At 35.8% G+C, this 14,284-nt stretch overlaps 1 protein-coding gene across 1 annotated transcript in view; it reads right to left on the bottom strand.

Moving 5' to 3' along the window:
• Positions 1–14,275, bottom strand: part of LOC128556008 (fibropellin-1-like) — a 50,859-nt gene extending 36,584 nt beyond the window's left edge. Inside the window, exons 1-16 of the mRNA XM_053539890.1 lie at positions 14,268–14,275; positions 13,459–13,637; positions 12,841–12,938; positions 11,992–12,251; positions 9,323–9,490; positions 8,219–8,259; positions 6,845–6,958; positions 5,492–5,605; positions 5,164–5,277; positions 4,852–4,965; positions 3,007–3,120; positions 2,693–2,806; positions 1,669–1,782; positions 1,341–1,454; positions 703–816; positions 389–502 (exon numbers count right to left, since the gene is read on the bottom strand). Of these exons, the coding sequence (XP_053395865.1) occupies positions 389–502; positions 703–816; positions 1,341–1,454; positions 1,669–1,782; positions 2,693–2,806; positions 3,007–3,120; positions 4,852–4,965; positions 5,164–5,277; positions 5,492–5,605; positions 6,845–6,958; positions 8,219–8,259; positions 9,323–9,490; positions 11,992–12,251; positions 12,841–12,938; positions 13,459–13,637; positions 14,268–14,275 (1,894 nt within the window). The remainder of the gene's footprint in view (positions 1–388; positions 503–702; positions 817–1,340; positions 1,455–1,668; positions 1,783–2,692; positions 2,807–3,006; positions 3,121–4,851; positions 4,966–5,163; positions 5,278–5,491; positions 5,606–6,844; positions 6,959–8,218; positions 8,260–9,322; positions 9,491–11,991; positions 12,252–12,840; positions 12,939–13,458; positions 13,638–14,267) is intronic.
• Between the last annotated feature and the right edge of the window lie 9 nt (positions 14,276–14,284).

The raw sequence follows: 14,284 nt of genomic DNA, 5'->3' as shown, positions 1-14,284 counted from the left end.
CGAAGTCGATGTCAGAACAGATGTCAGAACAAGCTCGTAAAGAAGCGCATTACAGATAAGATACTGTCCGATACCATGTTTCCGAGAAGACTGAGGGATTGGATTCTTATAACCGTCACCAGAGTATCTGCAGAGCCCCTGGAAGGTTTCATGTCAGTTCTCGTGTTGTAACATGACACACTCCATCAGAAACACGACAGCACCTTTTTAGTTTTAGACAAATATTATTCTAGTTCTTATATAATGGAGTGAGAAGGATTATTTCGCCAACACGGGCCTGATTTTCAAAGCTTATATACATATTTATCAACACCTAAGCTCTATTATGGGCAACGAATGATGATGATGATGATTAAAAGTAACACAACAATAAACTTCGTGTGCATACTCATTTCACAATTGTCTCCAGTGAAGCCAGCTGCGCATTTACATGCGTAAGCATTAATCCTGTCCGTACATGTACCCCCATGCAAGCATGGATTAAGCTTACATTCATCAATATCTGAAAAAATACAAAAGCATTTGCAGCAATGAAATTAAAAATGGGTGTCTCCACCAGAAATAGATGAGGAAATGAATAATTAAAATCGTTAACTTTGTAATTTAGCTTGTACGGTAATATACATTTCATCTCTTGCTTGACTGTTTTCTACAAAATCTGCTACATACAAAAAATAAAAGAAGTGACGATCGATTGCATACTTATTGTACAATTTTCTCCAGTGAAGCCAGCAGCACATGCGCATATATAATCGATTATCCTGTCTGTACATGTACCCCCATTCAAACATGGATTAGGGCTACAGTCATCGATATCTAAAAATATAAAAGAAAAAATGTAAACCTTTAAATTTAGAATGTTAGTATGCAAATTAGAAATAATAAATGTCCTCAACACTTACATTTTGTCGTTTCGATAGCAAGGCATTTAACATATATAAATGTTACCACTTTTTTATGAGATTGTTTCCATCACAACGCTGAAAGTGTTCTTAATGAAGAAAAAATATTGTTTGAGTGCACACCCGTTGTACAGTTGTCACCAGTGAAACCAGGTGCACATGTACATATATATGCGTTAATCCCATCGTCACATGTACCTCCATGCAAGCATGGATTAAGCGTACATTCATCAATATCTGAAGAAATACAAAAGCATTTACAGCAATGAAATTAAAAATGGGTGTCTCTATCAGAAATAAATGAGGAAATGAGTACTTAAATATCGTTAACTTTGTAATTTAGATTGTACGGTAATATACATTTCATCTCTTGCTTGACTGTTTTCTACAAAATCTGCTACATAAGAAAACTAAAAGAAGTGACGATCGATTGCATACTCATTGTACAATTTTCTCCAGTGAAGCCAGCAGCACATGCGCATATACAATCGTTTATCCTGTCTGTACATGTACCCCCATTCAAACATGGATTAGGGCTACAGTCATCGATATCTAAAAATATAAAAGAAATAGGTAAATCTTTAAATTTAGAATGTTGATATGCAAATTAGAAATAATAAATGTCCTCAACACTTACATTTGATCGTTTCAGTAGCAAGGCATTTAACATAATTGTATATAAATGTTACCACTTTCTTAAGAGATTGTTTTCTTCTAAACGCTAAAAGTGTTTTTGATGAAGAAATAAAAGTGTCTGAGTGCATACCCGTTGTACAGTTGTCACCAGTGAAACCAGGTGCACATGTACATGTATATGCGTTAATCCCATCATCACATGTACCCCCATTCAAACATGGATAAGGGCTGCAATCATCGATATCTGAAAAATATGAAAAATACACGTTAACACTCAAAAAGCTTTAGTCCAACAGTATCAATTTATTCATTAAAAGATAATATTTTTATATATATGTTATCTCTTATTAGAACAAATCGGGTGTATTCACGTTGTACAGTTGCTTTCAGTGGAGGCAGCCGCACATGTCCATGTATAAGCGTTACATCTCGTCTGTACAGGTAAACCACAATCATTGATATGTAAAAACATGTAGAAAGAAAATCATTGCTTGACATTCAAAATGCTGCTTTTTGACAAAAATAGTAAATGCATTCAAGGTGGTGACCCCGAAGCAACAATCGGCTATTTACGTGTGTTTTCGTACAGTCAACAATCAAGTTGGCATTCTTAGGATGCAAAGGTAGCTCAGCAGGTACAAACATTTCAATAATATATGCTGAATGCCCCAGTCGCAAACGATGATTACGAAATTTCCCGATGGTCTTTACAAGTCTACAAGGTTCGTAATGGCTTGACAGACATCAGCGCAGACAATTTCCTTCGAAGTGGCAATGTCAGAACAAGCTGGTAAAGGAGCGCATTACAGACCAGATACTGTCCGATACCTTGTTTCCGAGAACAGTGAGGTATTGGAATCTTATAACCGTCACCAGAGTATCTGCAGAGCCCCTGGAAGGGTTCATGTCAGTCCTCGTGTGGTAACATGACACACCCCATCACAGACACGACAGCACCTTTTTAGTTTTTGGCCGATCATATCATAGTTCTTATATAATGGAGTCAGAAGGATTATTTTTGCCACCACGGGCCTGATTTGAAATGCTTAAATACATTTTTATCAAGATCTCAGCTCTAAAATGGGCTGTGAATGATGATGATGATGATGATAATGATGAAAAAAATAAAACAACAATAATCTTCAGGTGCATACTTATTTCACAATTGTCTCCAGTGAAGCCAGCTGCACATTTACATGCGTAAGCATTAATCCTGTCCGTACATGTACCCCCATGCAAGCATGGATTAAGCTTACATTCATCAATATCTGAAAATAAAAAAAAAACATTTTTAGCAAAGAAATTTTAAAAGGGTGTCTCTAACAACAATAAATAAGGAAATGAATGCTTAAAAAGTTAACTTTGTAACTTAGCTGTTACGTTATTATACATCTCTTCTTTTGCTTAACTTTTTTCTACAAAATCTGCTACATAAGAAAACTAAAAGCAGTGACGATCGATTGCATACTCGTTGTACAATTTTCTCCAGTGAAGCCAGCAGCACATGTGCATATATAATCGTTAATCCCGTCTGTACATGCACCTCCATTCAAACATGGATTGGGGCTACAGTCATCGATATCTGAAATCACAAAAGAACAAAAGTAATCCTTTACATTTAAAATCTCGGTATGCACATTAGAAACAATAAATGTCCCTAAAACGTACATTCGGTCATTTCAATAGCATGGCACTTAACGTAATTGTATATAATTGTTATCAATTACTTAAGTGACTGTTTTCTACAAAAAGTTAAAGTGTTCTTTGATAAAGGAACAATATTGTTTGAGTGCATACCCGTTGTACAGTTGTCACCAATGAAACCAGATGCACATTTACATGTATAAGCGGTAGTCCCATCGTCACATGTGCCCCCATTCAAACAGATCAGGGCTACAATCATCGATATCTTGTAACATGAAAAATATACTTTGACACTCATAAAGCTTTTGTCCAACGGTATCAGTTTATCAATTAATGTTAGATATACAGCTTATTTCTTACCAGAACAAACTGGACGTATTCATGGTGTACAGTTGCCTCCAGCAACTTCACATGTCCATGTAGAAGCGTTAAATCATATTATTATTATTATACCAGATTGATATAGCACCCTTTTCATGGTAAACACGTTCAAAGGCGCTTTACATATACTGCAGCCACACAGGGCGCGAAATCATCCTCTACTAGTACAGACACAGAGGGATCTGACCAGAGGGACAGAGTGAGATAAAGCCCCCAGAACAGACAGAGAGAACTTTTCAGATACAGACGTGTCCGGATAACTTAGCCTAGCTCTTTTCGAATAGACAGTCTGGTACTTTAACGTGTCCGGTGTATAGCACCGATAAACGCGAAGCCGTCTTTCCTGGGAAGAACCAGTACAGCGCTCTAGTTAGGTGGGAGACACTCAAGAGCTGTACAGGTACAGCTACAGCATACACCAAGTATGTCACAGATGTCATCGCTTAGGACAAGTCCAAAACATCGTACTCCTTTGTCAAATTCCAGAAAAGTGAAAACACAGGGATGGTATTCACATTGTACAGTTACTTCCAGTGGAGGCTGCTTCACGTGTCAATGCATTAGCATTAAATCCCGTCTGTATAGGTAAACTACAATTATTGATAAGTAAAAGACATGGAGAAAGACAATCATTGCTTGACATTCAGAATTCTGAAATAGAAAATGCATTCAAGGTGGTAGAACCATAACAAAAATCGGCTATTTCCGTGTGTATTCGTACAAGTCGGCATTCTTAGGATGTAAATGTAGCTCAACAAGTACAAGCATTTCCAGAATATATTCTGAATGCCACAGTCGCAAGCGATGAATACGTAATTTGCCGATGGTCTTTACAAGTCTACAAGATTCGCAATGGCTTTACAGACATCAGCGCAGACGAATTCCTTCAAAGTGGCGATGCCAGAACGGAGGTCACAACAAACTCGTAAAGGAGCGCAGTACAGACCAGATACTGTCCGATACCATGTTTCCGAGAACAGTGAGGAATTGGAATTTCATAACCTTCACCAAAGTATCTGCAGTACCCCTTGAAGGGTTCAGATCCCTCCTCGTGGGTAACATGACACACTTCATCACAAACATGACAGCACGTTTTTAGATTTAGACTTATTGTATCATAGTTTTTATATACTGGATTCTGAAGGATTATTTCACCACCACGTGGCTTACTCCTCAAGCTAATTTACATTGTTTTAAAGATCTAAGGAGGTCTATAGTGGTCTGTGAATGATGATGATTGTAATGAAGATGAAGAAAAACAAAACAACGATAAACTTCTGGTGCATACTCATTTCACAATTGTCTCCAGTGAAGCCAGCTGCACATTTACATGCATAAGCATTAATCCTGTCCGTACATGTACCCCCATGCAAGCATAGACTAAGCTTACATTCATCAATATCTGAAAACATACAAAAGCATTTGCAGCAATGAAACTCAAAAAGGCTCTCTCTAACAGAATAAGGTATGGAAATGAATGCTAAAATATTGTCAACTTTGTAACTTAGTTGTTACTTTAATATACATCACACTTTCTTAAATAATTTCTACAAAATCTGCTACAAAAGAAAAGTAAAAGCTGTGACGATCGATTGCATACTCGTTGTACAATTTTCTCCAGTGAAACCAGCAACACATGCGCATATATAAACGTTAATCCCATCAATACAGGAACCCCCATTCAAACATGGATTAGGGCTACAGTCATCGATATCTGAAAACATAAAACAACAAAAGTAAATCTATACATTTAGAATGTTGGTATGCACAAAGAAATGATAAATGTCGTCAATACTTACATTCGGTCATTTCAATTTCATAGAATTTAACGTAATTGTATATAATAGTTACCTCTTGCTTAGGTGTCTGTTTTTTTAGAAATAGTTAAAGTGTTGTCTGATGAAAAACAATATCGTTTGAGTGCATACCCGATTTACAGTTGTATCCAGTGAAACCAGGTGCACATGTACATGTATAAGCGTTAATCCCGTCGTCACATGTACCCCCATTCAAGCATGGATTAGAGGTACAATCATCGATATCTGAAAACATGTAAAAAAAACCTTTGACACTCAAAAAACTTTTGTCCAACAGTATCAGTTTATCAGTCAAATGTTAACAGTTAGATATACAGGTTATCTCTTGCTAGAACAAATTGGATGAATTCACGTTGTACAGTTGCTTCCAGTAGAGGCAGCCGCACATGTCCATGTATTAGCGTTAAATCCCTTCTGTTTAAGTAAACTACAATTATTGATAAGTAAAAAGATGTAGAAAGATGTAGAAAGCAAATAAATGTTTGACATTCAGAATGTTGCTTTGTAACAGAAATACCAAATGCATTCAAGGATGGTGACCCCTAATATCAATCGGGTATTTCCGTGTGTTTTCGTACAGTCAACAATCAATTATTCGGCATTCTTAGAAAGTAAATGTAGGTCAACAAGTACAAGCATTTCCAGAATATATTTTGAATGCCACAGTCGCAAACGATGAATACGTAATTTGCCAATGGTCTTTACAAGTACACAAGATTCGCAATGGCTTTACAGACATCAGCGCAGACGAATTCCTTTGAAATGGCGATAAAAGAACAGAGATCAAGACAAGCTCGTAGAGGAGACCATTACAGACCAAATACTGTCCAACACTTCCTTTCCGAGAACAGTGAGGTTTTTGAATCTCATAATCGTCACCAGAGTATCTGCAGAACCCCTGGAAGGCTGTGTCAGTCCCCGTGGGGTAACATGACAAAATCCTTCACAGAGAAAAATCACATTTTTAGTTTTATGCAGATTCTATCTATTGGAGACAGACGGATTATTTCGTCACCACGTGCCCGAGTTGCAAAACTAATTTACATCCTTTACAACATCTAAGATGTATAATGGGCTGTGTATGATGATGATGATGATAATGATGATGATGATGGTGATGACAAGTAAAGCAACAATAGACTTCGGGTGCATGCTCATTTCACAATTGTCTCCAGTGAAGCCAGATGCACATTTACATGCATAAGCATTAATCCTGTCCGTACATGTAGCCCCATGCAAGCATGGATTAAGGTTACATTCATCAATATCTGAAAATGTACAAAAGGATTTGAAGCAATAAAATTAAAAAGATTCTCTCTAACACAGGTAAGGAAATGAATGCTTAAATATAGTTAACTTTCTAACTTAGCTGTTACGTTAATATACATCTCCTCTCTTGCTTAACTGTTTTCTACAAAATCTGCTATATAAGAAAACTAAAAGCAGTGACGATCGATTGCATACTCGTTGTACAATTTTCTCCAGTGAAGCCAGCAGCACATGTGCATATATAATCGTTAATCCCGTCTGTACATGTACCCCCATTCAAACATGGATTAGGGTTACAGTCATCGATATCTGAAAACATAAAAAAAACACTTAAATGTTGCAAACTCAGTGGCAAACATAAATTTTACATTTAATGCAGACATGTAATCAGTTGGCAGATGTTATGAATATTTAAAAAGGTTAATGCGTTCGTATACATACACATGCATTACTATATAATTGGTTAACTGTGACTCAGATCATCACTCAGTCGAATTCTCAATACTGGCAGACGTAAATGGACCAATTTTTAACCTTTTACTGATTTCAAAGCATACGTCTACCTTGTTATTGAATAGTTTCTATGCAGTTATAGACTGGTCATGTGTGTTTCGATATAGCATGATATTTAAAAAAAATAGGTAAAGGTAGATATCTCGAAAGCACGGAGCACTAAAAACACAGCCTCAGAGCCACACATTTGCAAAGTAGGCCAACAACAAAAAAAAGCTGTAAAAGAAAAATATTAAAGACGGGTTGCTTAAAAAATCTATTTACACATATATTTATGCCAAATATAGATAGAGGGGGAGGAAGTGGTAAGGGGTAGGAAGGGGGTGGGGGAGGAGGCTGAAGGGGAAAGTATAAAAGGATGAATATACAAAGGGAATGCACCGTTCTTTAATCACAGTTACACTACAACGTAAACCATAATAGCGCAGACATTCATGTATCAAAGATAAACACACAACCACACCCAACTAACTAACATAGAAAAACAGACAAGTAAGATACAAGAACTTTGGAGGGCACCGCTCTAGACACACAAGCACACAAACGCACACCTACAAGCAGGAAAAAACAATCGTGCACCGCCCCAGGATCCCGGCAGCCAAAATAAATGGGGACACGAAAACCAACTCATTGTAAAGTGGGAAGGGACATCAAAAAACGGGGGAGCGCAAATGCAAGGGAAAGAAGGGGGTGAAAGGGGGACAAAGGAGACGGAGAAAAAACGCTTACAACAAACAAGACAACATACGCAACAGAAAATACAAGACAGACAGAAAACCAGTTGAAAACAAATACGTATAAAAAAGTCCGATAAGCACTTCTAAGTTCCAAGAACTCATCCTACGCAGACAACAACCCTATATCGGTGTATGTATGGATAGATGGATAGATGTGTACGACAGACGAAGGGCGATAACAAAAGGTCACCTTACCACAACGTGACAGGTGAGCTAATGAAAATGACATACAGAAGAAGTGCAGCACAGAACATGTTTTTATGAATCCAATTTGCTGAAAATTTTGTTTGTATGCAGTCAAACATAACTTTGTTATTACCTGCAACTTGAACATGTATACAACGTGTTGTACTTATAACTCTGAAAAGTAAATATAACACAATTAAACAACATGATACAATAACACTGTTAATAATGCTACGTTTTGTAATGCAATAGAGTCGAAATTAGATTATGCATAATTTTGTAACCATCTAACAAAGAAAATGTCTTTTCGACCAAAATTACTTGAAATGTTTAGGGTGAGAAGAATATAATACAAAAAAGGATAATTGTTTGCTTCAGTGTAAGATCGAAATATCTTTCACCGAATAAACATCACATGTTATATAAAATCTGGTGTCCACATTAAAAAATATTTCCAATTTCACTGAAATAATTTTTTTTATTTCATTTTTTTTCCAATGCGTAGTAGTATCATTTACCAGCTCATCGGCACGAGCATTGAGCGAAATCATATACAAAAATTATGACCTCATATTTTTTTATGGTAAACTTTGCGAATTTTAGATTAATTTTACATTTTATTACGTTAGAACGCATATCCTCATGTAATTGTAGCTATCTATCTAATTTTACGTCTTTATTGTAACATATTATGATTCGCGGTTTAATGTAAATCTCATTGTTTGAAACATGTTGCGATAAACTATGAACATGAAATAAAAGATTATAGATGACATAAAATTAAACAATACGCTTTTATGAATAGACTCTACTAATGCATAAAAACGTATTGAATATCAAGGTAAATATATCTGTTCATCAGAGATATATCTATTGTGCTGGATATATACTTATTAAAGGGAGCCCACCCGCTTAGCTCAATAGACAGAGTGCAGATCTACGGATAGCTGGGTCATCAGTTCGATCCCCGGGCCGGGCATATGTTCTCCGTGACGATTTGATAAAAGTCATGGTGTCTGATATCATTTGTCCTTCACCTCTGATTCATGGGGGGAAGTTTGCAGTTACTTGCGGGGAACAGGTTTTTACTAGTACAGAATCCAGGAACTCTTAGGTTAACTGTCCGTCGTCATATAACTGAAATACTGTTGAAAAACGATGTTAAACACAAAACAAACCAAACTAATTAAAGGAAGTACTTCAAACTTGTCAGTAAGTATGAAATACATTCATTTACCCGTTTGTGTCTGATGCAATAAAACAGAACGTGTGGACTTTTCCAACATCCGAAAAAGTCGGTTTCCAAGCAAATGTCGATGTGATGTAATACCATGATGAATCATTTTTCTTCATATTCAGGGATCGTGTAATCCTTTTGGTGGAGATGATTGTGATTGATCTCACCCTTCAAAGCAAACAGAAATTCTACAGTATGAATAAATGAAGTGCTGCTTCCCCTTTAACTTAAATGGTAAGAGCTCATTTCAGTGCCCACTAGCGACTGTAATCCTTTACCAATTCATGGAATATTTTTTATGCCAAAAATAAAATAACATTACATAAAAAAGCCAACATGTAAAATTTGTCAATTTTCATACTGCAGTATTTTCATTTTCATGCCAGACGTTTTGATCACTTGCATTTTAGTGAGAAATTGATTGTTTTAGATCTGCCACGTGCGTGCGCGCGTCCGAGGTGTGTGTACAAAATTTCGTCCGGCCGATAGTGTTTTTGTGCATTATCGGGTTTCGAAACAGCTTAGCACAAATAATCATTATAATAAGACGACGTATTGAATGCAACATCCACATGTATATTTAATAAACTTGATGCAAATTTTTGCCCTAACAAGACGACCTCTCCGGTTTAAGACCTATGTCCCTTCCGTAAATGTCAAGGCTACACTTTGAAGTAACAAAACTACATTTTTTGTGTCCGAATTATAACTGTTTATGAATGGATGGATATAAGGAACTTGGCACTAACATTAAACATACCTATACATTGTCTTGGCTGGAAGACCTACCAAAAGACCCCAAGCTAAAGGGTCTATGTCATCACAGTAAGTCCAGGATATTAGGTCTAAAACTTTTGTATGAATTGATAGATATTCAGATAACTTGGCACACACATTCAATAGAAGATGTTTTGAGTGTAAGACTTAGACCCCTGACTGAAAGATCAGATGAGACTAGATTTTTCTTATTCAGTTTCTATCTTATATGATGGATATTCAGATTAATTAGCAAAACTATTTACCATAATGTTATGACGGGTCAAATACAACAACATCTATAAAATAGATATTTTCGAACCATAAAATACAACCAAGCAAAAGAAAGCCGACTCAGTTTTATTGTGTCTGTTCATGAGAGGTTATAGAAAATGCAATATCCTTACGACCCTTAGCACCGGGTTAGGCGGAACTCTATTACACAGTTATTGAATGGACTCCATGATCCTAAAGGACCAGGGAAATATAACAACACTGAATCCAAGTATAGTGATACTTGTTACAATCGCCACACAGCAAGACTTAGGCCCCTACATATCAAAAGTCAAGATCACACTTTGAAGTCAAAGGTTTTCTAATATTTTTGTCTGTTTCTAAACATTTTAAATACATAGAAAGATATTCAAATAATCTAAGTAAAGACTTCCGCCTTAACCAGAACATTTAATATTTAATCAGTTAAAGATCAAATAGAAAACTTTATTTTCGTGTTCCGAGGGGTGTTCAATAAATATGCTGCCATTTCTTCATGTATCATAAAAATGTTGAAAATGTTACATAATGTAGATTAGGGAATACTCGGTTGATATGTCAAAATCATATTTTTGTGGACAATTAATAAGTAAATGCTAGTCTCTATTGCGACGTCAGGTGACGTCATCCGGCCCAATTTTAAGTCTTTTTGCATTCGCTAAAATATTACTTGTCATGCAATATTTTTCAAGCTACCTTTTCTAAAATTCGGTGAATATTAATGTGAAATGTAACCATTAAGCTAATAGGTTGAATTATAAATGTGACGTCATTGAAATGTTTGGCAGACATATTTCAGACATCGCTTGAAAGTCAGTGTTGGACGGACACACGAGGCAACATCTTGGGTTTTAATTTAAAAAAAGGAAAGAAAAAAGACAACTATTATGCTGCATAAGATTTAAGGGTGAATGCCCTGACGAAAACCGCATTTTATGAGTGGTACGGTAAGTTTAAAAGTGGTCCAGACGTCAGAAGACAATAACGTTCGGTCACGTTTTGAAAATTAAGGAGCTCTATGATATGGACCGGTGTACTACAGCTCAGTTTCCCATTTAATCAATACTATATCATATGAACAGTATGTAGTTGTTCGTAAGAAGAAGTAGGAAATCCATTTAATGGCAAGAAACTCTTAACAACTTGGCATCACGAGTTGTATTGATTTATTGTGTGTGATATGACAGCCCGCTTTAGAGGTAGTGACGTTGCCATAGAGACGATAAAATATGTGCATGTTCTGAAATCTGTTATTTAAATATTTACATTTAATATGATCTTATCAATCATATTTATACTTTTTTTCAATTTTTAGCAACGTATGGCCAGAAATATACATATTAGAGCGCTTCTCCGGGTATTGTTTGAAAACCTCTCTTACATGTTCTATTGTAAGTGCTATTACTCACGTTTCTGTGTCCTGACATAATCTTTTTATGCGGGGTGGTCGAGGGGGGGGGGGGGGGGGGGGGGGGGGGGGGGGGGGGGACGTGAGGGTATTTCTACGGACACATTTCTAGTATTATATAATTTCATTGATTTCTAGTTCACATTTGTTATGAAATATGGCCATGGTATACCATTTATATCGAAGTATGACAGAGTAATAAAGATGAACATCAATATGCAACTGTACTTACACATTTAGTGCTCGAGCTTTTATGGTCATATTGAAAGTTTCACCGACCGTAACGTTGTAGTTTTCATTTGCAGCAGGGGTAGGGAAAAGATACACTGGTTCGTCTAAGCACCCGGTGCCATTTTCTATCTTCACCAGAAATTGAAGTGGTATGCTGCTTAAAGGTTTCGTGGCTGTTTTGTTAGGAAAATCTTCTATTTGTAAAGCTACTGCAAAGTAGCCGACGCTTTCATTTGCCGTAAATGCGATGGAACAATCTGGCTGAAATAAAAAATCCAACGTTTTATCAATTATCCATATGGTCAACCAAGTGCTTGAAATAAACGATAATTAAGTTAAACATGTTTGATAAAAAGAATGTGCCCTCATTTAACTGTATTTAATACATAGTTCATGTACTATACTATCATATTTATGTTTATTGATAATAGATATATTTAAAAAATAACTGATTTGTATATATTACAGAAGTCAATATTCACAGTCATCACTCATTGCTAGTAATTATCTAAAGTACATCAAAAGATTTAAAACATTGTGCGCATTTAAGTAAAAAAAAGAAAACAGTATTTCCAGAATTTGCTTTAAAACAATTTCATTTCTCTAAAAAGCGTGTAGGCCATTTTCTTAGTAGTACTGTTGTATTTTGAATATAGATGTTTGTTTGTGTGCTGGATAAACTTTCATAATTGGTCAATTGAACTCTTACTAATTCTCAAAAAATATGTTTAAAGATATATGCGTTTCAGTTGGAAATATTTGTTTACATGTTTTAAGTGAATCATTGTATTTTCTTTATAAAAATTTCGTCTTGAAAGCTGCAAAATTTCCTGCCAAAAAATATACTTACCTCGTTCAAAGTAGCTCCTTTAAATGTTTTGCAAACACCTTGGCATTCTCTGCCAGTAGCCCATCGACACTTTGTAATATCTTTATCAACATCATCGACTGAAAACAATATCAGCACTGTCGGTTCTTTACTTTGATGACGTGTTATTTAGAAACGCACAGATTATGACCTGCACTAACTTCGTAAAAGATATAACTCGTGTAAAATGCATTATTTAGATGAGAGAGAATTTCCAAAATGTACACATTTTGTACAAATATTGAAAATGAATATAGAACATCATTACAAAAATTGTTTAATTTGTAGTTTCAATCATGGCCTTACGTATTTACTGTTATAATACAATAACTCAGGAAGCGCCGTATATTGTTTATCTGTCATTTTATACATCATCATCATCATCATTATCATCATCTTCTTCTTCAATAATCACCTCATTCTTAGAATATACTCACTATCTGATTAAAATACTGTACATACGCAGACGCAGTAGACAACAATTTAGTGAATTTACATCTAAAAGACTATAAAACTGATAAAACAAAGACTGGCATTTAGCATGTGCTGATATTTCCTAGACAACCTTAAAGCCTTATAGTATAGTTGATTCAGTGTTACCTGCTAACTTGAACTTGTAGGAGCATCCGAACTTCCAGTAAAGGATAGGAGGCAAGTCCACGGTTGGTGCAGTGTTTATCATTCCTGTATCTGGCCTCACTGAGCGGTCGACAGTCATTAAAAGATTCCAGTTTCCACCTCCTTCAATCAACGAGTCAACCCATTCGCCACCGGAAGCTCTGAAACAGGAGCAACATACAGACAGTTGGTGTGTATGATAAAGTGAATTATATTAAAACGGTTTTGCCCAGTACATTGTAACATATCTGAATTTAAATATACTATGAAAGTTTGAATAGATTACGCACTGCACAATCTTTTCTTAAGCGCATAATTAAGCTATCATATCAACACAATAGATTGCATAAGGAAGTTTGGAGTTTTGTACAACGGTAATGCCATCCAAGATCAAAATGGCGACCGTCCAATGAATTCAATCCAGTTTTTCAGACTTATTCATTCTTGCAGCTACGCAAATAGTGCTTCAGTTATCATCTCCGGTAGGTATCACATCCGTGTCATGTGTTCGTACAACAAACATATGAAAGAAAAATTCTGACCATTAAAGCACGGTGTTGGGAATCCATTGTGTCTTAAAAAGCTAAAACATATGTCACGGCACTGATAGTGATAGAGGGTAACCTTATTAATCAGGCAGTCTTAATGCTCCATTTATCTTTCTTTCTAAACATATTTTTGGAGTAGGTATATTAAAATAAAGCCTTTGGGTTTCTATAATACTCAGAAAAAAAACCAGTAGAGACAACCAAAAGTAGAGTGAGTTACATTATACAAAATTTGCAACTTACAAAATCATATAGCTGAT

This window comes from Mercenaria mercenaria, chromosome 3, assembly GCF_021730395.1.
Source record: "Mercenaria mercenaria strain notata chromosome 3, MADL_Memer_1, whole genome shotgun sequence".
Taxonomy (NCBI): Eukaryota; Metazoa; Mollusca; class Bivalvia; order Venerida; family Veneridae; genus Mercenaria; species Mercenaria mercenaria.
The sequence above is the reverse complement of the archived record's forward strand: the minus strand, read 5'-3'. Positions and strand labels throughout refer to the sequence as shown.